The sequence below is a fragment of the Lissotriton helveticus genome, chromosome 6 (assembly GCF_964261635.1).
Source record: "Lissotriton helveticus chromosome 6, aLisHel1.1, whole genome shotgun sequence".
Lineage (NCBI taxonomy): Eukaryota > Metazoa > Chordata > Amphibia > Caudata > Salamandridae > Lissotriton > Lissotriton helveticus.
The window spans coordinates 36,194,866-36,222,196 of NC_136067.1; the positions used below are offsets into that span (position 1 = coordinate 36,194,866).

General features: G+C 48.8%; 1 protein-coding gene across 3 annotated transcripts in view; it reads left to right on the forward strand.

The window, feature by feature from the left end:
- MOCS1 (molybdenum cofactor synthesis 1) overlaps nucleotides 1-27,331 on the forward strand; it is a 261,645-nt gene that overhangs the window by 226,294 nt on the left and 8,020 nt on the right. Inside the window, exon 10 of one of the 3 annotated variants that reach the window (XM_078647327.1) lies at nucleotides 5,349-5,411. The exons of 1 other annotated variant lie outside the window; for it this stretch is intronic. In XM_078647327.1, the coding sequence (XP_078503453.1) occupies nucleotides 5,349-5,404 (56 nt within the window). In that variant the 3' untranslated portion in view covers nucleotides 5,405-5,411. The remainder of the gene's footprint in view (nucleotides 1-5,348; nucleotides 5,412-27,331) is intronic. One more of the 3 variants, XM_078647325.1, reaches the window with a different exon arrangement.

A 27,331-nucleotide genomic window follows, 5' to 3' on the forward strand; every position in this document is an offset into this window, starting at 1 on the left:
AAGGCGAACAATGGCTCGATCTTCTGCTTCGATTCCGGACGACATATTCGAGGAAGGCGTCAACGTTCCGGAACAACACGACGTCGACAGCAATTCCGAGGCAGAAGACTCCGAAGTCGAGGCCATCACTCCAGCACAGCGGGTCATAAGTAAGACCGTCGACCCGACCCTTCCTCGACACACCCAAAGAAGGCCCCGGTCACACCCTCGCCCTCGGGTGCACATCGACACACTGCTTCTACTGCCCCACCTTCGGGCCCGGCTAAGAAGCTAATGAAGCCTTCAGGCGACTCGGGCTTGAGTCTGCCTTTGCATGGTGCCGGCGCACATTTACCGGCACCGAAAAAGACAACTTCACCGGCCACGCCGGCATCCAAACCATCGGCGCTGAAAAAACCACGGGAACCGAGAAAAACATCGGATCCAAAAAACATACCGAAGCCGAAAAAATCCTCGGAACCGAAAAAAACTTCGGAGCCAAAAAAGACTCCTGATTCTCCGGTTAAAGACATTGCCAAAAAAACAAAACAAACTGCTTCGGTGCCAAAACCTCCCTCCGCACCAAAAGATCGGCCTCCTGCAGAGGACTTACTTTATCCAGACCCTGCTCAAAAGACTCTAGCTAAAGAGCCAATCACTGGACAGCTGATTTTGGCTTAAAAAAAGCGACCACTGGACACACCAGCTCCAGCTCCGCATTCAAAGAAGGGCATGGCTACCTCCCCCTTAAGACTGCCTTCCCCTTCACTTTCACCTGTACAGTCACCACATCCTCCCATACCACAACATTCCTTAGCATGCTCTATCATACCAGACGATGACAACAGGGATGATAGCTCTGATGACATGGGGGGTAACATGCCTGATCCAGCTACTCCTACAGGATCACCTGACCCGTGGGATGATTGTAACACCCCAGATATCCCAAATGCCCCTCAGGATGACATATACCCCTCAAGGCCTTCCCCACCAGAAGACACTATGGGTTTCAATCAATTAATTCACAGGGCTGCGCAATATCCTGGGGTAGACATGCACACAGACCCTGTAGATGAAGACTTCTTAATGGATACCTTCGATAGTGCACAAAGGTCCTCATCCATTCTACCAATGCTTAAGGGAGTGATTAAGCATGCTCCTGAAGTCTTCAAAGACCCAGTCAGAACTCGGGTCATTAACCCTCGCATAGAGAAAAAATATAAAGCTGCTCCCTCAGACCCAGCATATATTAAAGGTCCTGTACCACTAGACTCACTTGTAGTTTCCAATGCACGCAAGAGAGCAAACTCACAAACATCAGGGGAAGCTCCACCACCAAGAGTCTAAGCTACTTGACGCATCAGGGAAAAGAACAGCGTCTCAAGCAGCAAACATGTGGCGTATCGCCAATACACAGGCATTATTAGCCAGATATGACAGGGCACATTCTGACGAATTAGAATAATTAATGAGGCACCGCCCTGACAGGTACAAGGATAGAGCAAATGAACTTATCCAAGAGGGGAAAAACACTAGAAACACCTCTATTCGGTGTGCACTGGATGCAGCAGATACTGCTTCTAGGGCTGTTAACACCAGCGTTTTACCACGCAGACACGCCTGGCTATGTATATCAGGGTTCAAACCTGAAGTACAAAGTGCCATTCTTAATCAACCCTTTGATGAGCAACACCTATTCGGTCCTAATGTAGATGTATCACTTGAAAAAATGAAAAAGGGTACAGATACCGCCAAATCTATGGGAGCCCTGCAGTCGCAGGCTCCCAGACATTCATTTTGTCGCTCATCCTATCGAGGTGCCACCAGGGGATACTCTTCGGACACAGCTTCTACCTCGTACAAAGCGCCTACACAGTCCACTTACAGCAAGGGCTACCAAAGGGATGGTTACAGGGGTAACAATAACAAAGGCAGAGGTAAAAAATAACAACTCCCGCTCTGCCTCTACCCCTGCCCAATGACTCCCTTCCCCTTCCCCGTCCCATTCCACTCCTGTCGGGAGAAGACTCCAACAATACCTGCCAGCTTGAGAAAACATCGCTTCAGACAGGTGGGTGCTCCAAATAATTCAGTCAGGTTACTGTCTAGAACTAACATCCAGCCCCCCAAAAATACCACTCGAGCAACGTCCAATGTCACAAGAACATTTAACACTACTCAGACAGGAGGTAATATCCCTCCTGCAGAAACATGCAATAGAAATAGTTCCAGAGCATCGGAAAAACAAAGGAGTATGTATACTCACTATATTTCCTAATACCAAAGAAGGACGGCTCTTTAAGACCCATCCTAGACCTCAGACCTCTAAATATTTACATACAGTCGGACCATTTTCACATGGTCACACTCCAACAAGTCCTTCCACTTCTGGTACTAAACGACTTCCTGGTCACCCTAGATCTCAAGGACGCCTACTTCCATATTCCCATCCACACAGCGCACAGAAAATATCTCATATTTGTGCTAGACGTGCAGCACTACCAGTTGAAAGTGCTCCCATTCGGAGTCACAACAGCACCAAGGGTGTTAACCAAATGCCTAGCAGTAGTAGCAGCACACTTAAGAAGATAACATATTCATGTCTTCCCATATCTAGATGACTGGCTCATAAAAGCCAGCTCATACAGCCAGTGCGTACAACACACTCACGCTACTATTCAACTGCTTCACGACTTGGGATTCACAGTAAATCACACCAAATCGCATCTGCAACGCTCGCACATACAAAGTATTTCGGCGCTACAATAAACACCCAACTAACACTAGCTTATCCCTCTCCAGCCAGGATAACAAGTGTACAAACTCTCCTAACAAAATTCAAACCGCAACACTCGCTACCAGCTCGTGCGTTCATGCAGCTCATAGGAATGATGGCATCTTGCATATTTGTAGTACCTCACGCAAGACTGCAAATGCGTCCACTTCAAGAGTGCCTAGCACGCCAATGGAACCAGGCTCAAGGTCAATTAACAGACCTAGTGTTGGTAGACGGTCGGGCTCATCGTTCTCTGCAATGGTGGAACACCAAAAACCGTTCCAAAGGGCGACCGTTTCTAGAGCCAGTTCCTCAAATAGTCATGACAGCGGACGCATCACTCTCCGGCTGGGGAGCTCACCTACTGCATCACAATGCAAGGCAGGTGGACACCGCAACAGAAGTTACTCCACATCAATCCTTTGGAGTTGCTAGCTGTGTTTCTAGCTCTAAAAGCATTTCAAATGCAAGTGTCAGGCAAAGCTGTCTTAGTCCGCACAGACAATATGACAGCTATGTACTACATAAACAAACAATGGGGAACACACTCTCTGCAGCTCTCTGTTAGCACAGCAGATATGGAGATGGGCTATACCACTAAAGATCTTCCTCTTAGCCCAACAAGTCCCAGGAGTACAAAACACTATGGCAGATCTGCTAATTCGACAAACACAGCAGATCCACAAGTTCTTCATCCGTTCTTTCAAATGTGGGGACAACCTCAGATAGACCTCTTTGCCACCCACGAAAACGCAAAATGCCCAAGCTTTGCCGCCAGATACCCACACCCATTGTCCAAAGGCAATGCGATATGGATGAACTGATCAAAACTATTTGCGTACGCTTTTCCTTCTCTCCCACTACTTCCGTTAGTGGTACGCAAACTACAACAACATTCCCTAGCGCTCATTCTAATCGCTCCAACTTGGGCCAGGCAAAAGTGGTACACCACGCTGTTGTAGATGTCTGTAGTACCACACCAAAAACTAAACCTATCTCCACGACAATTAACACAGAACCATGGAGAGATCAGACACCCGGACCCAGCTCAGCTCAACCTAGCGATGTGGCTCCTGAGTTCATAGAGTTTGGTTACCTCAACCTTCCTCCAGAATGTATGAACATTATCAAAGAAGCTAGACGTCCCACCACTAGAGCATGTTATGCTGCTAAGTGGAAACGCTTTGTCATATACTGCCAAAACAACCAAATAAAACCCTTAGACGTGTCTATTCAACATATCATAGGATATCTATACCTTCAAAAGTGTAATTTAGCCTATACGTCTATCAGACTACACATTGCTGCCATTGCAGCATACTTACAAAATAGACAACATCTATCTCTTTTTAGAGTACCAGCTATAAAAGCTTTCATGGAAGGACTCCAAAGAATAATTCCTCCCAGAACGCCACCTGCACCAGTGTGGAACTTAAACATTGTTCTCACACGGTTAATGGGACTTCCATTTGAGCCTTTACATAAATGTGAATTGCAATTCCTAACCTGGAAAGTAGCTTTCCTAGTAGCAATTACTTCTCTCAGAAGCGTTACTGAACTACAAGCATTTACCATTCAAGAACCTTTTCTGCAAATGCATCATAAAGTGGTTCTACGTACTAATCCTAAATTCTTTCCTAAAGTAAAATTCCATCTAAATCAATCAGTTGAGCTGCCCGTATTTTTCTCGCAGCCTCAAACAGTCGCAGAAAGAGCTCTTCACACCTTAGATGTCAAAAGAGCATTACTGTACTACATCGAAAGTACACAAACTTTTCGTAAACCAAAACAACTTTTTGTGTCTTTTTCACCGCCTCATAAAGTCAACCCCATATCAAAATCAGGGATCGCTAGGTGGATTGTTAAATGCATACAAATATGTTACCAGAAAGCCAAACGTATGTTAGCAATTCCTCCAAAAGCCCATTCAACAAGGAAGATAGGGGCTTCAATGGCATTCTTGGGGAACATTCCCCTAGATGAAATATGCAGAGCAGCTACATGGCTTACACCGCACACATTCACAAAGCATTACTGTGTAGATGTGAAAACTAAACAACAAGCCACTGTGGGCCAGGCTACGTGTGGGTACTGATATACAATCTATGCACAGTGTGTAATCTTCAGCTCATATGCCTCGAACGGAAAATGCTACTTACCAGTATGCATCTGTTCTTGGCATGTAGAGCTGCAGAGTTGCACACGCCCACCCGCCTCCCCGGCCACCTTGATCTGTTCCAATATTATCTTAATTAGATACAAATCACATGGACATCACTACCTCTTGTACAGCTCCATCACTTCCCTAATGGCGAAAAACAATCTGGGGATGGAGCCGATGCCCATGCGCAGTATCATCCAAAGGAGAAGTCACCTATCCCGTGACTTCCAAAGACTTTTCTACAACAAAACAAACTGCAAACATCCGGGCCCAACACTAGGTGGCCATCTATGCATAGTGTGTAACTCTGCAGCTCTACCTGCCAAGAACAGATGCATACTGGTAATTAGCATTTTCCTTTCAAGTGTAAATAACCTTAACGGTAGTTTACATAGCAGCCTTATTTTCATATTGTATTTCTCTGATTTGTAGGCATGTTTAACATCTCCCAGATGAAGAATCGGCCAATGATCCTCATCGGTGGGTGAAGAAGCCGTACGTAACTGCATTTTTACTAAGACGTTTTGTAATGTTGGGGTTGTGTGTAAATCCAACACCATGCCCGCCAAGTCAGTGTACCCTTTAAAGGATCAATTTAAGATCTAGCAGAAGAATGTTGGAAAGTATTTGTTGTCTGTAGCACACGGACCTTCAAGTCAAAATAATAATGATCGAAATGCTAAATGTTTACAGGACTAGACTACAAATAGGAAGGTGATGTTATTCATCATTTGATCTTTCATAGATTTACATGCTTGAATCATTCTCAGTGATCGCGCTCAGAGTAATTTGTAACATTAGAAAATAGCAGTAAAATGTAATAACTTACCTTTATAGCAATAGGCAGTTTTTGGGTGCATATTCAGCTTATTATGAAGTGCTCAAATCTCAGCCAAAAAAGTGAAAGTGCTCTGAACTCCTCCCCCCTCCCTCCCCAAGGTCATCATAGTTCAGGTTCCTGCTGCATGTCATGTGTGAGGAATACCAGTCAAGAGCCCTGGTGTCTAGAGCTAACTAGCAACTAAGTTCAGAACTTAAGCTTCACATCATAAGATAAGATGTGTTGTTTGATGTGTTTTCTTTCAGTCTTTCCATGCTCAGTTGCAGCCCAATATGCGCTCTGAGTGAGTGGGTTCTCGGCAAGGGGATAATCTGTTATGATCTAATTGGTGCTGTCATTACAGGGAGACCATCTACTAAAGGTAGGAAGGCTGTACTCAAGCCCTGGGCCTACTGCAGCCAAATGACAATATGTGGTGATGATTCCTATACTGATACTTATACTTCTATCCCCTCTTGTGACCAAGGACTGGTCCATGTGCCTAAAATGTTCTTCACTATCTGAAGAACCGAGAAAAGCATCATCTTGCTACTGCAGTGAAGAAAATACTTAGTCCTTGTTGACCTACAAGACGCCTACTATCATGAGCCCTTTCATCCAATCACCACGCATACCTCGTTTATGTCTTGCCAGTCAGTCAGTGTTACCATATCCAAGCACTGTCCTCCTACAGTCGTCATCCAGTGTGTTAGACTGGTGCCTATCTCAGGAGGCAAAAGCAGCTTCCTGTACCTTGACAAGTGGCTACTTAACTGCATGCGTGCGGCCGCTATTTTCGCGCTGTGCGGCTTTTTGCGAAAAGCCGCGTTACATGACGAGCTGAGCTCATCATGAGCATGCGAGCGGCGCTACTCATGACGAGCTCAGCTCGTCATGCGCATGGAAGGGGTTAAGGTAAGATTTGAAGACCACTTCTGCAAGTGTCCTTTACTTTTTCAAAGAATTTAGCCTTTCCCTAAATCGAGGAGGCAAGCATTTATAGAGTCTAACATTACATTTTTATCGTCTTTATGGACAATGCAAGGACCTGGCTGGGTCTCACTGCAAAAAAACGTTATCCATGAAACATCTTGGCTTCCCTTTTGCTGTATAGGCATAGCAAGATATCTTGTTGCCCTCTCCAACAATGTGCTCCTAAAATGGCATCCAAAATATGCTTAAAAACACTTCTACCTCCATCATTCTCTCCCCTAGAAGAGGAGTTTGTATGTCTGTTTAGTGGTGGGCGCATTTCTGCTGAATATGCCTTTCTCTGGTAAAGTTAGACCTTTACCATTTTTCATATTACAATAAAAAAGGGTGCCCATTTGTGTGAGTTTCTTTTTTTAAATCCCTTGAGTGTCCTACATATGGGTAGAACTCTTCAGTGCCTGTGACTTCTTTGAAGAGCCCCATGAACAAGAATTATTGAACGAGTGTAAACTTGTGCTTGTACTGTGCACTTGTACAGTCGTGCTTTAGGTACTTCTGATACTTGACATATTAGTGGCCGTCTTCAGAAATTGTAGTTTCGTGGGCACCCGTCTACATGCTGGCGCCTTCCTAAGCAGCCAGGGTGTGTTGTGGATGTTAATGTCGACAGCTTGTCAGCCTCTTTAATCCTAGTTATCACCTGGCTCCCAAAGAGTTTCATCCACAGACTTCAGATACTCCAGAACCAAGAGGCCAGAAAGTTTCACCTGGCAGCGACACAAGCTTTTAAGATAAGCGGTCAAAGTGCTCTAGAATAAAGTTCAACGTACTCTGTACCATACACACCGTTTGCAGGAGTAGAGGTCCAGGACACCTCTGGGGTCCGTCTGTCCGTTACATGCCACACAGAAACCTGTGATTAGTACCCTCCAACTTCATCTCTAAACCAGCCTTTAGATGGAGAAAACATGGTACCAGGTCTCTGGAAGTCCTGGGATCCGGACTACATAGCTTGCTGATCCCATGCCTCAGGGTTGCACCAAACTACAATCGTCTCATAAAAGGCCTGGAGCCCAAGGTGTTTGAGCATGCATTCAGCTAAACCCCTCACTGATCAGGGCAGCAATTGGTAAAAACCAGGCCAGGACGGTCTCTTCACCATTTCTAACCTTCCTCCTCCATTTTGTATTTCACGCAGTGTTGTGAAGTAAATAGAAGGAGGCGAGTACTCTGATAAAACTCTAAATAAGTGAAATATCACATGTGAAATGTATTTCCACACTATAGAATGACGACACTCCATTTCAGGGAGGCACCTCTGAATGCTGGAACTGCTCCAGTTGTCTGTTTAGCAGTGCCAAGCCCTTGACCCTTAAAAGCCCTTTGCATAATTGTCATGAACTTAATTTTCGGGCTTTTTAAGCAGGATATTGGTTTTGTATGCTGCAATCCTTGTGTTATGAGACTGCCTGGGCTACCTGGGCATGCAGTTTGTCAGTAGCCTACAAGGGGGAATTTCAGTGCCCAAGCTTGGCTGATAGCAGTGTTTCCATGTTTTTTTTTATATCTGCCAGGGTAAGAATCTTGAATCTTGAAGCTTCTGCAGGCCAAACAAGGCAGAGGCCAGCAGATATGACTGCAGTGATGTGGGCCTCTCTAGGCACTTTTCCACCTCCAAAGGTATCATGACATAGTCTGAATTGTATGAGGGTTTCTTATCAATTACATCCAGCAACAATGGAGAACTGGTTCGGGACTATTGCTGTCATTTACAGTTGGTGGATTCCACTTGCTATAGTAGTCGGCGTGCAGAGTTACAGGTAAAGGGAATGGAATTATGTCAGTTCCTACCTGCCCGATGTTCATCGCGAGCCCAGTGCAGTGATGTGACATCCTACACATAAACATCTACACCTGAGGCCCTCTGGAACCTAATACATTAGCAATTCACAGACATTGGATCGCAGACCACAAATGTGCCATTATCCAGGGCTGGCTTAGGACATCTTCGACCAGTGGGTTGTACAATGGCTGGGTATTTTTGCCACCACTGAGAATGTGTTGTGTTGCAGTTACTGTGTGCTGCTGTTTCCACCAAGTAGGTCAGTAGGAAATGCATTTCGTCAGCCTGCAGTGGAACACATGCCTTCTGTCTAGGTTTCCACCACCTACTCTCCTGCTGTGAGTCCTGAGGAAGGTCAGGATAGGTCAGACCCAAATCCTTTTCATCGCTCTGGAATGGACCAGGAGAGTCTGGTACCGTGAGCTGTTGAATCTGAGACTTTGCCCTTCAATTTCTCCACTTCTTCGGAAGGAGCTACTGTATCCGCAACAGTGCAAAGTCCTGCACCCGAATCTATACAATCTACTCTTCCAGGTGTGGCAATTCAGCGACAACAATGTTCGAGGCATGTGAGCTGCTAAATTCATATCTTGTGCATAGATCGCCGCCTAGTGTTGGGTCCGGATGATTGCACATTGTTGTCCTGGAAGAGTCTTCGAAGTATCACGAGATAGGTGGCTCCTCCCCTGGACTACAGTGCGCATTGGCATCGACTCCATCCTCAGATTGTTTTTTTTCGCCATTGGGTTCGGATGCATATTTGTTAACTCAAGTTCGGAATCGATAGAAAACTTTCTTTTTGGCCAAAAGGCCTTTAGTTATCGTCGGTATTGTCTTGCGATCGGTGCCCAGTTCTTGTTCCGGCTCGGTTTCCGAGCCGAACCTCCAGAGGAGACGCGTGGCTTTTCGGCACTGAAGGCCCGGTCGACGCCAGAGGCCTTATCGACGAACCATCATGGAACGAAGCCCGTTCAAGAGATGTCCCATTTGCAACTCAAAATATCCTCATATCGACGTCCACCCGGTGTGCAACAAGCGCCTGTCTCCGGATCACGATGAAGCCAGCTGTATGGCTTGTTCTCGTTTCCGCTCCAAGAAGACGATTCGACTTCGACGCGCAGCGCGCAAGGAGGCCCAGCAGACGGCACCTGACCCGGTGAATATTTTCGATACCGAAGAGAATGAGAGAGTCGAGCAGGAAGTTCGAGAGTCTGATCCTGCATCGGAAATCGACTCCAACTATGACGCAGATGTCGAGATGGTCGATATTGAAGACGTTGTCGACGAGGTAGGAGACGACAATGCGGCCTTTGGGGCCGTAGAAGATAGCTCGGGCGAAGAGCAAGACCCGATCGTTTGTACGGGGCCCGAGCCCAAGACGCTCAATAAGGCTCAGGTCGAGGGATCGCCACATGGCCTTACCCGAGATCGTACACTTGGTTCTATGGCCTCGCCTCAGGGCCCGGCTACGGACATTGCTAGCGAGCCACTGGTTGACCGATCGAAACCGAAAGAAAAAGCATCGGTGTCTACACAACCGAAAGCACTGGAGGCAAAATCGAAACCGAAAGTGCGTATTGCTTTGTTCGGCTCGAAGTCCTCCGAACTATCGGCACCGACGAAGCAGAAGAGTGTTATCGACCCGGTGAGGTCGCTGAAGGGTGTCGAGCCGAAGACTGCGACACTGAAAAAACTGGTCAAGGACGTCGACCCGAAAAAGTCGGCGCCGAAGGCCGTCGACACAGAAAAAGGACTCGGAGCTCAGAAGGTTCTAGATCCTACGCGTCGACCAGATAAGGCTAAAATCGGTGCGAACCTCGAGCCCACACCTGGCGGTGCCTCGCAGGTGTCGGAATCACTGAAACGCATTAAAGAAAAGGCTTCTACTGTCGGACCTCAGGACACTCCAACACCGAAGCCTACCACTAAACCTCAAAAATCTTCGGCGCCCATCCAGTTCACACTGCCGCCGAAAGTGGTACCTAAGGCCTTCGCCCCTAAACCGGCCGTCGAGACGTCCAAGAGGGTGTCCACGGGGCCGAAGCCTACAACTGCGGAACTTGTCACAAAGCATCGACCGCCCCCGCTTGAAAAGCAGTCGAGGCAATTCATCGACACAGACACGGGTAGACTTTCTATTTATAAACGAAAGATCGCCCCTGAACAGCCTATGGAGTCATATAAAATTCCATTGAGGAAGAAGGAGGATTCTACTACATCACCTCTTCTTGTTGAGCCTATTTCACCACATGGCCAAGACACTGCTCCTATCTCGCCAACTTACTCGGATGTGGAGACAGGGGAAGGTGACAATGAGGAGTACAGTTATCCTATAGACACTGATCCTGAAGATCACAATTAACCCTGGGCAGACGCTGCTGTCCCAGGAGATCCACACACTGCCCCAGACAGTCAGGTGTATGCTGTAAAAACCTCGCCTACTGAAGACTCAGCGGCGTTTAATGCGCTTATTGAAAGGGCAGCCAAAAATCATGATGTCCAGCTCGATGCTGACTCTATTGAAGTGGATTTTCTGTTCGATACCTTCTCCACCTCGGAGAGAACTGTCAAGACTCTACCAATGCTAAAGGGTGTCTTAAAACATGCTGGAGACATTTTTAAAGAAAACACGAGAGCAAGGGTGATAAACCCCAGGATTGAGAAAAAGTACAAACTAGCACCTGGGGACCCTACCTATACCAAGGGACAGTTGCCGTTGGACTCTCTGGTTGTTTCAAATGCCCGGAAGAGGGCAAACTCGCAAACAACGGGTGATGCTCCTCCCCCTGACAAAGAATCTAAAGTGCTAGAAACATCAGGGAAAAGGGTGGCAGCTCAAGCGGCCAATATCTGGCGCATTTCCAACACTCAGGCACTCTTAGCCAGATAGGACAGGGCTCATTACGATACACTTGAAACCCTGTTACAACACTTGCCAGATGAATATAAGGAGGCAGCAGAGATGCTCATACAGGAAGGGAAGCTTATATCAAATGCATCTATCAAGTGTGCGCTGGACGCAGCAGACACCGCGGCCAGGGCAATTAACACAAGTGTAATGTTGCGCCGACATGTCTGGCTGAGAATCTCCGGCTTCAAGCACGAGATACAAACCACCATACTAAATCAGCCTGTAAACCCGGATCACTTATTTGGACCCGAGGTGGACACCACCTTGGAAAATATCAAAAAGGACACTGAGACTGCAAAGTCTATGGGGGCTCTACAGTCCCAGCAGTTTAGGGGTGGTTCTTTTCGTCGCTCAAACAATAGAGGAGTTTCCAGAGGCCAGCTGTCGCAGCAGACACAATACACTAAAGGAGGCGCGCAAACCACCTACACCAAACAAAGTAGAGGTGGCTATCGTGGAAACAGCACCAAGGGCAGAAGTCGTGGAAACAACAGCTCCCGATCCTCGGCCACTAACAAACAGTGACACCTTGTCACTGCCCCCCGACCATGCCACACCAGTCGGGGGGAGACTGCAACAGTTCCTACCAGTCTGGACATCTATCACTACAGACAGGTGGGTGAGAAAGCCTATCCAGTACGGTTATTGTCTGGAGTTAACATCCACTCCACCCAACATACCCCCAAGACACCGTCCTATGTCCACAGAGCATTTGCACTTATTGCAGCAGGTGGTAGTCGTCATGCTGCAAAAAGGAGCAATAGAGCTCGTGCCTGTAGAGGAAAGAGGTACAGGGGTGTACTCGCTGTACTTCTTAATCCCAAAAAAGGACGGGTCCCTCAGACCCATACTGGACCTCAGGCCCCTAAACCAGTACATCCTATCAGAACACTTTCACATGCTCACATTGCAGCAGGTTCTACCGTTACTCAGTCAGGGAGATTTCCTAGCAACATTGGATCTAAAGGATGCTTATTTCCATATTCCGCTACACCCGTCACACAGAAAATACCTCAGATTCACAATTCAAAATTAACATTATCAATTCAAGGTCCTCCCTTTCGGAGTGACGACGGCACCCAGGGTGTTTACAAAGTGCCTGGCGACAGTGGCTGCACACCTACGGAGACAGAACGTTCACGTCTACCCTTATCTGGACGACTGGCTTATCCAGGCGAAGTCGGCCAAGCAGTGTGCCGCCCACATGTCCCACACCATTCACCTTCTTCACGATCTGGGGTTTTCACTGAATTATCCAAAGTCCCACCTTCAGCCCGCCCACGTACGGCAGTATCTGGGCGCGACGATAGATACTCTGGCAGCCAAAGCACAGCCCAATTCAGTGAGAATCAACAGCATTCAATTGCTGATACAACAATTCAGACCACAACACTCGCTTCCGGCTCGAGTGTTCATGCAGTTGATAGGCATGATGGCCTCCTGCATCTTCATAGTCCCGCACGCGAGACTACATATGCGTCCGCTTCAGGAGTGCTTAGCACGTCAGTGGAACCAGGCTCACGGACAGTTGAAAGACCTAGTGTTGGTGACCGGTCGTGCATACAACTCTCTGCATTGGTGGAATCCACAAAACCTTTGCAAGGGCCGACCGTTCCAGGAGCCTGTGCCACAGATTATTCTGACAACGGACGCATCTCTCCAGGGATGGGGAGCTCATGTACTCCAGTACACAGTGCAGGGACTATGGACAGCGCAGCAAAAGAAGATGCACATCAACCTTCTAGAACTGATGGCTATCTTCTTGGCAATGAAAGCATTCAAAGTACATCTGTGCAACAAGGTTGTGTTGATCTGGACGGACAACATGACGGCCATGTACTACATACAGAAGCAGGGAGGTACACACTCTCCACAGTTGTCTCATCTGGCTCAGAGCATGTGGAAGTGGGCAATTCAGAGAAACATCTTCCTCAAGGCGGAACACCTCCCGGGCAAGGACAATCAGATGGCGGACCTGCTCAGCAGGCACAGCCACCAAATGCACGAGTGGGAGATACATCCATCTGTACTCCGCCCGTATTTCCAGCAGTGGGGTTATCCAGAAATAGACCTGTTCGCCACAAAGGAAAACGCCAAATGCCAAAGCTTTGCCGCCAGGTTTCCACACCCACAGTCGCAGGGCAATGCGATATGGATGAACTGGTCAGGCATATTTGCGTACGCTTTTCCCCCAGCACCTCTAATACCGCTGGTGGCACGCAAGCTGAAGCCACACTCAATGACACTCATCCTGGTTGCTCCAACGTGGGCACGCCAACCATGGTACACAACTTTTCTAGAACTATCCGTGGTAGCGCATCAAAGGCTGCACCTCACACCCAGGCTTTTGATGCAGAACCATGGCGGCATTCAGCATCCAGATCCGCAACAGCTCAACCTGGCGATCTGGCTCCTGAGGTCTTAGAGTTTGGCTACCTCAACTTGCCTCCCGACTGTATGGATATCATAAGAGAGGCAAGAAAGCCCACCACCAGAGCATGTTATGCGGCGAAATGGAAGCGGTTTGTCATTTATTGTGCAGACCACAACATCAACCCGCTAGATGCATCTATTCACAACATCATTTGTTATCTGTTACATCTATACAAATGCAATCTGGCCTATGCTTCCATTCGTATACATTTGTCCGCAATAGCAGCTTATCTCCAAAACAGGCAGCATCTCTCGCTTTTCAGAGTACCTGCCATTAAAGCTTTTCTGGAGGGACTCAAACGAGTTATTCCTCCCCGGAACCCACCAGCTCCTAAATGGAACCTAAATGTGGTCCTTACCAGACTGATGGGTCCACCTTTTGAGCCTCTACACTCATGTGAGATTCAGTTCTTGACGTGGAAAGTGGCTTTCCTGATAGCAATCACATCGCGGCGACGCGTTAGTGAACTCCAGGCACTAACTATCCAGGAGCCATTCATACAGATTCACTCCAACAGGGTGGTACTGCGCACTAACCCTAAGTTTCTTCCTAAGGTGGTTTCACAGTTCCATATCAATCAGACTATAGAACTGCCAGTGTTCTTCCAAAATCCAGAGTCAGTGGCGGAGAGGAAGCTCCACACACTAGACGTCAAGAGAGCTCTAATGTACTACATAGATAGAACCAAAGATTTTCGGAAAACAAAACAACTGTTTGTTGCCTTTTCGCCACAACACAAAGGCAACCCCATTTCCAAAGCAGGTATAGCCAGGTGGATCGTTAAGTGCATTCAAATTTGCTATCAGAAAGCCAAGCGCACATTAACGGTTCTCCGAAGGGCCCACTCCACGCGAAAGTTGGGGGCCTCCATGGCTTTCCTTGGAAATATTCCTTTAGAAGACATATGTCGAGCAGCCACATGGTCTACCACACACACATTTACAAAACACTACTGTGTTGATGTGCACTCCAAACAGCAGGCAGCTGTAGGGCAGGCTGTTCTAAAAACACTTTTTCAAACTGCTGCAGCTGGCACAGGCGGCCGCCGCTAATGGAGGGACTGCTATGTATTCTATGCACAAGATATGAATTCAGCAGCCACATGCCTCGAACCGAATATGCTACTTACCAGTATGCATCTGTTCTTGGCATGTAGGGCTGCTGACATTCATATCGCCCGCCCTCCTCGCCGGCGCCTGTAGCGGCTGCAGCACTTACAATTCCTCTTAGCATGGTCATCACTCACGGTGTTACACTCCATCTTTGCCACACTGGCGAAAAACAATCTGAGGATGGAGTCGATGCCCATGCGCACTGTAGTCCAGGGGAGGAGCCACCTATCTCGTGATACTTCGAAGACTCTTCCAGGACAACAATGTGCAATCATCCGGACCCAACACTAGGCGGCGATCTATGCACAAGATATGAATGTCAGCAGCCCTACATGCCAAGAACAGATGCATACTGGTAAGTAGCATATTCGTTATCAGTTTTGATTTGCCAGAAGATGTCAATCTTGCAGCCAGATGGCCCTCGATTAAGTCCACCTACGAAGAATGTTGGGAGAAATGCTTAGTCTGGTTTGTAGACCGTCACCTTGATCGCCTAGGGGATAAGTGGTCCTATGTTTTATTGTTTTTCTTTCTCCTATTACAGCTTTGCGTTGGGCTCAGTCAAAGATTCTAAAACAGCCCTTTGTACCTTTGCCTGAGTAACCTGAATCACATGTGATGAGGTTCTTAGGGTAAATGCACATATTTCCACCCAAGCCCTCATCGCACCTCAATAGAACTTCCTCTAGGTCGTCGCATTTCGGATGTGCCTGTGTGAGAAGTTGGCCTGATGTGCAGTGTTCACTATTCTAGTGATCACTATATATCAGTCCAAACAACCCTTATTGATGATTGGTTGTAAGTCAACCTTATAGACCAGCTATCCTAGTAGCATGGATACGAGCAGTCTAAGGCTAAGACTCTAGAGGGCGTGTTAAGCCAGCTGTTTTACCATCACATTACCCCTTGAACACCCAGTGAAAGGACACCACACAAGTGTTATGAAAATAAACAGTGTATTTATTAGAATCACAACAACCCTGTACTCTTTATGAGGACAGGGTGCTAGGCACACAACAAAACTCTTACGAAAATACTTAAGTTAGCACGTTATACACAAATGCCCGAGGGGCACGAAAAACCATATACTTAAAAAGTGGAATGCGAAATTACTAGCAGGTAAGTACAGTACTAATAGGCTTTGGAATCGCTAGGACTTGACTAGGGAATCGTTAGATTACTTCTAGGAGACCTAGGGGACTCGGGTGCAGAGTGTGCACTCTCACGCGGGATGCGGGACAAAGTCTATGGAGGCTAGTAAAGGCAAAGTTAGTGTTTACGGGCGAACCCGACCTGGTAGGGAGAAAACGACAGTGGATCCTGACCCTTGGATAGTGAGGCTATGCTGGGACACCGAAGTGCCGAAGTTACCTAGCCCAGGGGCTGCAGCTGCATAGGTCTGAAAAGACGTCGGGGATCTCGTTGCCGGACCAGGAGCCTGGAAGAAGGAAGTTGCTGGCAGGCGACCAGTGAAGAAAAGTTTGATGGATCCAAGCCTGGATCAAGGAAGAAGAAACCTGAAAGCAGAGGGGACCAAGTTCTTGAATCACTAGCCAGTGATTAAGTGGGCACCAGGATGGCACCGGGCGAAGTCACCGCAGTCAGGTGAGTGGGCGCTGCTGGGCTCTGCAGTCTCTCGGACCAGGAGGCGTTGTCGGCGACCAGGATGGAGGTGCGAGCTGTCCCACGAAGGTTCTTGCTGTCGACGTCGCTGGACCCAGGATTGGGCAACAAGTCTTGGCAAATGCAAGGCCCACGCGGTGGACCTAAAATGGCGTCTTGGGCGGACCAGGAGGGTCCAGGGTGCTTCTCCGATGGAGGGAAGCAAGGGCCAGTCTGGAGCAACCAGACCAGCAGCAGAAATGTCGTCGGGCGTCGTCGGGAAGGCCACAAGCCAGCGGGCTAGTAGCCAAACAACGCGGTGAGCAGTCAAAAGCAGAAGGGCCCCACGCAGATCGTGGAGATGCTGGGAGGCTGCACTTCGGTGCTGGAGCTGCTCAGGGTCGGGGCTTCTCGGACCCCAAAGCACTCACCAGGAAATTACTCGGCGGGCTTGCTGGAAAGAAGTCGTGCAGTCTTGAAGATGGCCGGTCCCTCGAGGTCTCGTCACACCCACGAATCTCAGCGTGACTGATGATGCAGGTAGAGGTCAGAGGTGCCAGGGAAGCCGGTTCTCGTCGAGCTGGGCAGTCTTGATCCGGAGGAGAGACTTGCAGCAGACCGCAGTGTCCTTAAGATGGTGCCTGCGGATGCAGGGTGACTACTCCTTAGTCACAAGGGAGAAATCTTAGGAAGAAGTCTTGAGTTCCTTTCGTGGACAGTAGTTTCAGGATTCAAAGATGATCTGATTTGGAAGGGGGCCAGTTCCTACCTTTATCCTGTAAAAAGGGGCTGGCACGCGACTAAGTCCTGCCCTAGGGGTGGGACTAGGAGGGGGGTGGTTACACCCACTTCCTTGGCGGGCTTTTCCCCAGCACAGGGTCTGGAGTGACCCTGGAACTGGTTCCAGCCAGCCTATGCACAGTGAGCACCGGGGTGACACGTGCAGTCACCTTCCTCTAAAGCCCTGCCTACCTACAATACACAAAACCCTGTCGGGGACGGTGCTGGCACCGCCCCTGGCAGGAAACCCTTTGTCCTTATCTCCTGCTCTGGGAGGACTCCCAGCAGCAGGAGGGCAGACTTGTGTCTCGGTGGCAGCATCCATTTTGTGGAGCTGAGGCTCTGTTTGACTTTAACCGGGGTTAGGGGTTACATACATGTCGTGTCCCTCTAGAAGGGTGGAATGCTAACCCCGTCGCCAGAATTGGCGAGGGGTTAGTATTCCAATTCGTATGACACCTTACTCGACATGTTTTGATAAAGCGATACCAGAGTTGGCATATAACCGCGAGGATTATAATGCACTTAAGAGTATATGGTATGCGATATCATGGAAACGGCTAAGGGATGGATCCCGAAAGCCGCAGACAGGCTCAGCTCATGCCAGAGCACCATCTCACACGATTCCAAGCACTCTGCCTTCAGGATTGTTAAGGCCTGCCATAGGAGTGACTGATAGGAGATCTGTGTGTCCATTTTAGGGTTAGATATAGGTATACTTATATCTAAAGCAAAGGGTGAGTACACCACCTTGCCCCAGCTGTCGTGCAGCCAGTTGTGTCAGTTTAGTTAGTCAGCCCAGGGGTGGCATAATACATGCTTCAGCCCCTGGGAGACTTCTGGGTACACCTCAGCCCTGGGTACAGGGACTTGGAGAGGGCCCAGGGCCAATTCAGTACCTGAGTACAATTTGGATAGAGAGAACAGCTAGGCTGTGGGTCTGATTAGCAGGCCCACAGCCAGGGAAAGTCGTAAACCAGTGCAGCAAAAAGCAAAAATCTGGGTGATCATAGGATTGCAGACCCTACTCTCCTACATGACCCCCCCCCAAACTTTGGGACAATAAACTAACCTTGACCAGGTGAGTCTTCTTGCTCTAAGTGGAAATACCTGGAGAGCCCATCAGCATTGCTGTGATCAGTACCAGGTCTATGCTCCACTGTAAAATCCATCCCCTGTAGGGAAATGGACCACCTAAGCAGTTTGGGGTTTTCACCCTTCATCTGATTTAGCCACAAGAGGGGCTTATGGTCTGTCTGAATGGTGAAGTGAGTGCCAAACAAGTAGGCCCTCAGCTTCTTCAGGGCCCAGACCACAGCAAAGGCCTCCCTCTCAATAGCTGACCAATTTTTCTCTCTGGGTGTCAACCTCCTACTAATGAAAGCAATAGGCTGATCATTACCATCAAAATTCAGTTGAGACAGAACAGCCCCCACACCCAACTCAGAAGCATCTGTTTGGACAATGAATGGCTTGGAGTAATCTGGACTCTTTAGGATAGGTGCTGTGCACATGGCCTGCTTTAGGTCATTGAATGCTTTCTGACAGCTTGCTGTCCACTGAACTTTCTTTGGCATCTTTTTGCTTGTCAGGTCATTAAGAGGGGTCACTATGGACCCATAATTTCTGACAAACTTCCTATAGTACCCAGTCAGGCCCAAGAAAGCTCGAACCTGAGTCTGGGTGGTTGGAGGAGTCCAGTCCTTGATGGCCTGTATCTTACTCTCCAGTGGCTGAACCTGGCCTCCACCCACAAGGTGGCCCAGGTATACAACCTTTGTCTGCCCTATCTGGCACTTTGTGGCCTTGATAGTGAGGCCTGCCTTTTGCAGGGCCTCTAACACTTTCCTCAGGTGGACCAGGTGATCCTCCCAGGTGGAGCTAAAGACAGCAATATCGTCAAGATAAGCTGCACAGAAGTCATCCAGCCCAGTGAGGACTTGATTCACCAACCTTTGGAAGGTGGCAGGTGCATTTTTCAGTCCAAAGGGCATTACCACAAATTGATAATGCCCTCCAGGGGTAGAAAATGCTGTCTTGGGTTTGGCCTCCTCAGCTAACCTGATTTGCCAATACCCAGCTGTCAAATCAAATGTACTTAAGAAGTTGGCAGAAGCCAATTTATCTATAAGTTCATCTGCTCTTGGTATTGGGTGGGCATCAGTCTTAGTGACTGCATTGAGGCCTCTGTAGTCTACGCAAAACCTCATCTCTCTCTTACCACCCTGGGTGTGAGGCTTTGGCACTAGAACTACTGGGCTAGCCCAAGGGCTATCTGAGGGCTCAATGACTCCCAGCTCCAACATTTTCTGCACTTCAGCTTTGATGCAGTCTCTAACATGATCAGGCTGTCTGTAGATTTTACTCTTGACAGGCAGACTGTCTCCAGTGTCAACATCATGGGTACACCAATCAGTTTGGCTGGGTGTCAGAGAGAACATATGTCTGTAGGATTGCAGAACTTGCCTGCAATCCTGTTGCTGATGTTCAGTGAGGCTGCCACAAAAGACAACACCATCAACTGATCCATCATCAGGATTCTGAGTGAGCAGGTCTGGGAGAGGGTCACTCTCTTCCTCCTGTCCCTCATCTGTGGCCATGAGCAAGCTCATGTCCTTCCTGTCAACATATGCCTTGAGCCTGTTAACATGGAGCACTCTGAGAGGGCTCCTGGGAGTTCCAAGGTCCACCAAGTAGGTAACCTCTCCCTTTTGCTCAATGATGGTGTGGGGCCCAGACCATTTGTCTTTCAGAGCTGCTGGGGCCACTGGCTCCAGCACCCACACCTTCTGTCCTGGCTGGTACACAGTCAGAACAGCCTTTTGGTCATGCCAAGCTTTTTGAAGTTCTTGGCTGGCCTCAAGGTTTTTGGATGCCTTTTCCATGTACTCAGCCATCCTGGAGCGGAGACCAAGTACATAGTCCACTATGTTGGTTGCAGGCTTTTTGAGAGGTCTCTCCCATCCTTCCTTCACCAAACACAGGGGTCCTCTTACAGGATGCCCATACAGAAGCTCAAAAGGGCTGTAGCCAACCCCCTTCTGTGGGACCTCTCTGTAAGCAAACAAGAGGCAGGGGATCAGGACATCCCATCTTCTCCTAAGAGTTTCAGGTAGTCCATGAATCATCCCTTTCAGGGTCCTGTTGAATCTCTCAACAAGCCCATTGCATTGTGGGTGGTAGGGTGTGGTGAACTTGTAGTTCACACCACACTCCTTCCACATTGCAGTCAGATATCCTGACATGAAGTTTGTACCTCTGTCAGAAACGACCTCCTTAGGGAAACCCACTCTGGAGAACACTCCAACTAGGGCTCTTGCCACTACAGGGGCTGTAGTGGTCCTAAGTGGAATAGCCTCAGGATACCTGGTGGCATGGTCCACCACCACCAGTATAAACTTGTGTCCTGATGCTGTCTGGGGTTCCATTGGACCAACAATGTCAATCCCCACTCTTTCAAAGGGAACCCCCACCACAGGTAGTGGTATGAGGGGGGCCTTTGTTGTGCCACCTGACTTACCACTGGCTTGGCAAGTGACACATGAGCGACAAAACTCCTTGGTATTCTCATTCATATGGGGCCAGTGAAAGTGTGAGACTAGCCTGTCCCAAGTCTTTGTCTGACCTAAATGACCTGCAAGGGGAATCTCATGGGCCAAGGTGAGAAGGAAACCTCTCAGAGACAAGGGGATGACCAGCCTCCTGGTTGCACCAGGCTTGGGGTCTCTTGACTCAGAGTACAGGAGTCCATCTTCCCAGTATACCCTGTGGGCACCTGTGGCATTCCCTGCAGCCTCAGCAGCAGCCTGCTGTCTGAGGGGTTCAAGGGAAGGGCAGCTCAACTGTTCCTTCCCCAGGTCTGCTCTGGAGGGTCCCCCTGAGCCCAGAAACTCAACTTGGTCAAGTTCAAGCTCTTTAGGCTCAGTTTCCCTCAGTTCTCTCAGATCAGCCTCCTCAGAGACTTGATCCTCAACCTGGGGCAAGGGGGAAGGCAAAGCCTTACCCTTACTGCTCTTCTTCTTGGAGGGTGTCTGGTCCATCATTTCAGGATCCAGCACCTGTTCAGTGGGGCATTTTCTGGCCTGTGACCTAGTCACAGCAAGCACATGTGCTGGCAAGCCTAACATTTCCATGTGAGTCCTCTGCTCCACTTCTGACCATTGTGATGACTCCAAATCATTGCCCAACAAACAATCAACTGGGAGGTCTGAACTGACTACAACTTTCTTTTGTCCCTTCACTCCACCCCAGGAGAAAGCTACAATTGCCACACTATGACTAGTAGTGACATTGCTGGCATTGGTCACCAGGAAATCAGTACCTGGCATGATCTGTCCAGGGTCCACAAAGTTAGGTGTCACCATGGTGACACTGGCACAAGTGTCCCTATAGGCCTGAGCCATTTTGCCATTAATCAAAGGTGTCTGCCTGTATTTGCCCAAAGTATTGGGACTTATGTCAGGGGACATATCCATATCCCCTGTACAGACAAGGACAGCCTGAGTGAGTGTGCCAACTAAGTTGTCAGACCCCTCAGTACCCAAGGTTAACCCAACTAATGCCTTGGGAGGTACACTACCACTACTGACTGTACTAGGGGGTGCAGTTGCCTTAGGGGCTGTAGTGGCAGGAGTTTGTCCTCCTCTTTTGGTGCACTCACTAAACCAGTGAGATTTACTTTTACAGTACTGGCACCACCTCTTTGGCTGGCCTTCTTGAGTCTTCTTCTTCTGGGAAGCCTGACCCCCACCCTCTTTGGTTTGTTGGGGACCTGGTGAAGACTTCTGGTCATTTTGCTCATTCTTAACATTACCCTTCTGGTCTGCTTTCTTCTGACCACCCTGGTTCTGGTTCTGCTTGATCCTTGTCCTGACCCATTTGTCTGCCTTCTTTCCCAATTCTTGGGGAGAGGTCAGATCTGAATCAACAAGGTGCTGGTGCAGCAACTGGTTCTGACAATTGTTCAAAATTTGTTCTCTCATCATTAGATTATACAATCCTGTGTAATCTGTAACCTTGCTACCCAGCAACCAGCCCTCCAAAGCCTTAGTGGCACAATCCACAAAATCAGACCAGTCCTGAGACTGAGTTTTCTGGGTGTCTCTGAACAGCAACCTGTACTGCTCAGTGGTTAAACCAAACCCATCAACCAGTGTATTCTTCAGGACCTGGTCATTGTTAGCATCCTCCACTCTTGTAGTGAGGAGCTTATCTCTACCTTTACCATCAAAGGAGAGCCACAGTATAGCTGCCCACTGACTCTGGGGAATGCCCTGCACAGTGCAGGCCCTCTCCAGAGCAGCCATCCATTTCTGGATATCATCCCCTTGCTTAAAGGGGGGCACTATTTTAGTCAGGTGTTTAGTATCTAAACCCTTTTCTCTATCTCTTGGGAGATTGCTGCCACCAGTGGGTGCTAACCCACTTATCTGCTGCTCTCTAGCAAAGGCAAGCTTCTCTTTGGCCAGGGCAAGTTCTTCCCTTTCAATCCTCAGTTCAGCTTGTCTCATCCTAGCTTCATGCTCCCTTCTCTGAGGGGAAGTGAATCTCCTCTGTGGAGGATTCCTTCTCCCCTGAGAAGAGGCATTAGAGTGCAGAGATCTATTGGAGTCCCTAGAAAGAGATCTATCTCTCCTAACTCCAAGGTTAGGCCCACTTCGGGTTAGTACTGGGGGGCCCCCAGATCCTAGCCCAAGTAAGTTTAAGTTGGTCCTAGTTAGCCTTCTGACTACCTCAAGACCTTTGTCTACCTCATCCCCAGAGAGTTCCTCCTGATCCCCCTCCTCAACTGCTGAATCAGTGTTGGGAAGGTCTGGATCCCCAGAGGTTCCCTCTAAGGCTGGCATGTTCTCATGTAACTGAGAAAGCTTTCTGGCATCATATGTCTCTAAGAGACCTATCAGAAAGGGAGTGGTGGGGTTAGACCCCTGCTTCAGTTTTCTGGAGACACAGATCTGTCTCATCTCCTGGAAACTGAGAGCTGCATATCTTGAAGTGACCTGTGGAGGGTCAACACTGACCAGGGGAGTCTCAGTAGAATCTCCCTGGGTAGACATGCTTTTCTAGTGAGGTGTAAGTGGTGCACTTACCTACACTATATGTTTGCCTACTGATCCCTTGCTAGAGTTGTAGTTTAGGGTGTGCTAGGCCCTAGGAGCTACAACAGCTGGTTCAGTAGAACTCAGAGTATTCTAAGCTAAGTTATATGTACCTTTAGTACTTATGTGATCTTTCACAAGATATTCTTAGGGCATGTGTGGTAAATCAACAGCAAGCTCAAATCCCAACCGCTGCCCACCAATGTGAGAAGTTGGCCTGATGTGCAGTGTTCACTATTCTAGTGATCACTATATATCAGTCCAAACAACCCTTATTGATGATTGATTGTAAGTCAACCTTATAGACCAGCTATCCTAGTAGCATGGATACGAGCAGTCTAAGGCTAAGACTCTAGAGGGCGTGTTAAGCCAGCTGTTTTACCATCACATTACCCCTTGAACACCCAGTGAAAGGACACCACACAAGTGTTATGAAAATAAACAGTGTATTTATTAGAATCACAACAACCCTGTACTCTTTATGAGGGCAGGGTGCTAGGCACACAACAAAACTCTTACGAAAATACTTAAGTTAGCACGTTATACACAAATGCCCGAGGGGCACGAAAAACCATATATTCTAAAAGTGGAATGCGAAATTACTAGCAGGTAAGTACAGTACTAATAGGCTTTGGAATCGCTAGGACTTGACTAGGGAATCGTTAGATTACTTCTAGGAGACCTAGGGGACTCGGGTGCAGAGTGTGCACTCTCACGCGGGATGCGGGACAAAGTCTATGGAGGCTAGTAAAGGCAAAGTTAGTGTTTACGGGCGAACCCGACCTGGTAGGGAGAAAACGACAGTGGATCCTGACCCTTGGATAGTGAGGCTATGCTGGGACACCGAAGTGCCGAAGTTACCTAGCCCAGGGGCTGCAGCTGCATAGGTCTGAAAAGACGTCGGGGATCTCGTTGCCGGACCAGGAGCCTGGAAGAAGGAAGTTGCTGGCAGGCGACCAGTGAAGAAAAGTTCGATGGATCCAAGCCTGGATCAAGGAAGAAGAAACCTGAAAGCAGAGGGGACCAAGTTCTTGAATCACTAGCCAGTGATTAAGTGGGCACCAGGATGGCACCGGGCGAAGTCACCGCAGTCAGGTGAGTGGGCGCTGCTGGGCTCTGCAGTCTCTCGGACCAGGAGGCGTTGTCGGCGACCAGGATGGAGGTGCGAGCTGTCCCACGAAGGTTCTTGCTGTCGACGTCGCTGGACCCAGGATTGGGCAACAAGTCTTGGCAAATGCAAGGCCCACGCGGTGGACCTAAAATGGCGTCTTGGGCGGACCAGGAGGGTCCAGGGTGCTTCTCCGATGGAGGGAAGCAAGGGCCAGTCTGGAGCAACCAGACCAGCAGCAGAAATGTCGTCGGGCGTCGTCGGGAAGGCCACAAGCCAGCGGGCTAGTAGCCAAACAACGCGGTGAGCAGTCAAAAGCAGAAGGGCCCCACGCAGATCGTGGAGATGCTGGGAGGCTGCACTTCGGTGCTGGAGCTGCTCAGGGTCGGGGCTTCTCGGACCCCAAAGCACTCACCAGGAAATTACTCGGCGGGCTTGCTGGAAAGAAGTCGTGCAGTCTTGAAGATGGCCGGTCCCTCGAGGTCTCGTCACACCCACGAATCTCAGCGTGACTGATGATGCAGGTAGAGGTCAGAGGTGCCAGGGAAGCCGGTTCTCGTCGAGCTGGGCAGTCTTGATCCGGAGGAGAGACTTGCAGCAGACCGCAGTGTCCTTAAGATGGTGCCTGCGGATGCAGGGTGACTACTCCTTAGTCACAAGGGAGAAATCTTAGGAAGAAGTCTTGAATTCCTTTCGTGGAAAGTAGTTTCAGGATTCAAAGATGATCTGATTTGGAAGGGGGCCACTTCCTACCTTTATCCTGTAAAAAGGGGCTGGCACGCGACTAAGTCCTGCCCTAGGGGTGGGACTAGGAGGGGGGTGGTTACACCCACTTCCTTGGCGGGCTTTTCCCCAGCACAGGGTCTGGAGTGACCCTGGAACTGGTTCCAGCCAGCCTATGCACAGTGAGCACCGGGGTGCCACGTGCAGTCACCTTCCTCTAAAGCCCTGCCTACCTACAATACACAAAACCCTGTCGGGGACGGTGCTGGCACCGCCCCTGGCAGGAAACCCTTTGTCCTTATCTCCTGCTCTGGGAGGACTCCCAGCAGCAGGAGGGCAGACTTGTGTCTCGGTGGCAGCATCCATTTTGTGGAGCTGAGGCTCTGTTTGACTTTAACCGGGGTTAGGGGTTACATACATGTCGTGTCCCTCTAGAAGGGTGGAATGCTAACCCCGTCGCCAGAATTGGCGAGGGGTTAGTATTCCAATTCGTATGACACCTTACTCGACATGTTTTGATAAAGCGATACCAGAGTTGGCATATAACCGCGAGGATTATAATGCACTTAAGAGTATATGGTATGCGATATCATGGAAACGGCTAAGGGATGGATCCCGAAAGCCGCAGACAGGCTCAGCTCATGCCAGAGCACCATCTCACACGATTCCAAGCACTCTGCCTTCAGGATTGTTAAGGCCTGCCATAGGAGTGACTGATAGGAGATCTGTGTGTCCATTTTAGGGTTAGATATAGGTATACTTATATCTAAAGCAAAGGGTGAGTACACCACCTTGCCCCAGCTGTCGTGCAGCCAGTTGTGTCAGTTTAGTTAGTCAGCCCAGGGGTGGCATAATACATGCTTCAGCCCCTGGGAGACTTCTGGGTACACCTCAGCCCTGGGTACAGGGACTTGGAGAGGGCCCAGGGCCAATTCAGTACCTGAGTACAATTTGGATAGAGAGAACAGCTAGGCTGTGGGTCTGATTAGCAGGCCCACAGCCAGGGAAAGTCGTAAACCAGTGCAGCAAAAAGCAAAAATCTGGGTGATCATAGGATTGCAGACCCTACTCTCCTACAGCCTGCCATGGAAGCCCATAGTTAGTTCTTCTCTGTGGCTCCTCACCATAAAGATATCTTTTTTAAGTACTATTATTTCTGTATGCTAAGTTAGTGTGCTACAGGCACTGTCAGTGCAGCCTCTGTATACTTCATTCTTTCCTGAGAAACTGGTGTCAAAGATAGTTTCCCCCTTCCATGTGGGTCAACATTCCTGCTTTTCTCTTCTTGCCTCATACTTCGAAAGTGGAGGGAGAGACTCCAGTAGCTCGATCCAAGCACAGAACTCTGCCTTCACATTGAGTTTACCAAGTGATACTGGGTAGACAACCAGCTCTTCATGAACTTTGTCGGTGTTAGGAAGAAGAAAGTAGCACAGAAAGAGAAACTATTCAGAGGAATCGCCCTGTGCAGAAAGTCAAACTATGCCCTGCCAAGAAGGAAACCCTCTCATTGGCCTGTGTGCTCATTCCACCCGAGCCAAAGCTGCTTGAGTGGCAATGGTGAGGGGTTCCACTCCTAGACATCTGCCTGGCTGAACATTCACAAAGCACTACTGCTTCCACAGTCTAGTTTGCAGAGAAGGTCAATGTGCCTGCTCCGTTCAGCAAGACTTTTTGGTGTGAGTCCAATCCTCAGACTCTTCTGCTGTCGGGAGGTACTACTTCGGTATCTGTTCGCGAGATGAGGAATCTGCAGTTAGAAGTCTCCATCAGAAGAACAAGCTACTTACCTTTGGTAACGCTCTTTCTGGTAGATACTCTCTCTCACCTAGATACCTCACAGCCCTCCATTCTCCACATTCTGTGTTGCTGACTCTTGTATCTTTTAAAAAGGTCCCAAGTTACTTTTGGCATACTGAACCCCCCCTATTTGTCATGTTTGATCAACATTTGAGATTGCAGAAGAGTGCAAAAACAAAACTGACATCAGCATGCATTGGTGGTGCTTATATAGAGCTCTGCACTGTCACTCCTGGGGCGTGCACCGCTGT